This window comes from Erigeron canadensis, chromosome 4 (genome assembly GCF_010389155.1).
Source record: "Erigeron canadensis isolate Cc75 chromosome 4, C_canadensis_v1, whole genome shotgun sequence".
Taxonomy (NCBI): domain Eukaryota; kingdom Viridiplantae; phylum Streptophyta; class Magnoliopsida; order Asterales; family Asteraceae; genus Erigeron; species Erigeron canadensis.
The window spans coordinates 36,403,588-36,405,212 of NC_057764.1; the positions used below are offsets into that span (position 1 = coordinate 36,403,588).

General features: G+C 33.4%; 1 protein-coding gene across 1 annotated transcript; it reads right to left on the reverse strand.

Moving 5' to 3' along the window:
- Positions 1-267: 267 nt before the first annotated feature.
- Positions 268-1,286, reverse strand: LOC122598401. Its single transcript, XM_043771000.1, has one exon. The coding sequence runs from the start codon at positions 1,087-1,089 to the stop codon at positions 490-492; it is 600 nt and encodes a 199-aa protein (XP_043626935.1). The 5' UTR covers positions 1,090-1,286; the 3' UTR covers positions 268-489.
- Positions 1,287-1,625: the final 339 nt, after the last annotated feature.

Here is a 1,625-nt window from a genome sequence, read left to right on the forward strand (position 1 = left end):
TAAAAACTATATGTCTTCGAGCAGCTAACCGGTGATTTTTTGCCAATGGATTATTACATGGGTATCTAATTAAATTACCTATTAATTGTGTTAATCACTTAATTGGTCGTTTTGTGAAATAGTTTGGAACTAACTATAAACGAGTTTATTTTCCCTATCAGAGAGCTATAAACTAGTAATGGTTATGACTTACAAAACATCAGCAGAAAGAAAATGATGGTATAACATAGCCTAAGTATGATATCAAGAATAGTTGACAACTTGACATAAAATAAAAAAGGTTGGACTTTTGGAAGATTTATGAAATAATAGAGTAGCAAACTTAAACTATAAACTATAGCTAGGCCAATATGTGAAAATAATTTCCATGAGAATGTTCCAATAACTGTTAAACTACCCCCCTCAAGATAGTCAAGTTACCATTTTTCACCCTCCAACTTTCTTACTTCCGGTCACAATCACAATCACAAGTTCACAACTAACAAAGCTTCAAAAAATTTCAAGAATCTCTTTGATCAAACAGTTACAAAGAGGACACAAACCTTGTTTCGACCACATCGATCTGGAGCATACCCGACAGTATGTATGCCCACACGGAATCAGCGCCGCACCCTTATTTCTCTCTGTGCACAGGCAACACAATGTACCTATCCCGCCTTCTGATTGATCACTCTCCGCAGTCTTAACACCATCAACTTCTTCTTCTTCAAACAATCTAACTATCGATTTCAACGGCTTCATTTTCAGCCTATCAGTAGATTCCATGCTACGCTCAGCTGCCAATGCGGTTGCAAGGTTCATGGTAGTAGGACTGTCATTGTGATCATGACCAGCCCGATGATGATTTTGACCAATAATGTAGGATTCATGCAATGTATTATATATTGGTTCCAAAAGTGTTGGAGACTGATCATCTTCAGGGAATATTAATGGTTGTTCTCCTGTATTACTGTTATGATCTAGAACCCAACTTGATGACCCACAACAAGCTAAAATGTTGATTTGTTTCGGGTTAAGGTACCGTTTGAGGTTTTTCCATAACCTCATCGAACGGGGCCTTTTGCTACCCTCCAGTTTGAAGGTATTCATGAATGTTAATTAAGTTGATTATGAGCAGTTAGTTAAGAAGTGTGGGTTTAATGGGAATTAATGATAGAAGATATGAAGCAAACTGGCAAATTAAGTATATATACTTCATGCATATATTGTGTGTGTATATGTGGATATGTTAGTGACAAACAGCAAATAGCTAGAGATGATTAAGGAAAGAAAGAAAATGTGGAATGTGAATGAAAGGTGGAGTGATTGATTTTCTATACAAATTGTTGAATTGTTAATTACAAGTTAAATGTTTGGAAATGTAGTTAATTTTATGTGTTTATTATGTATTCAACTTTAAATGTGTGTGATTGTAAATCTATTTACAAAGTTGCAATTTGTTAATGTTTATACAGTTAATACGTACGATAGATTAATAGATATTAAATAGTTGTATACGTATTATAAAATTTAAGAGTAACTTTTTATATGAAATGTACAAATTTTTTATACATGTTAACTGCAACTAACTCTGTTTAACATAATCCAACAATTATACATTTCCAAACACTTAAACTTTAGTTAAA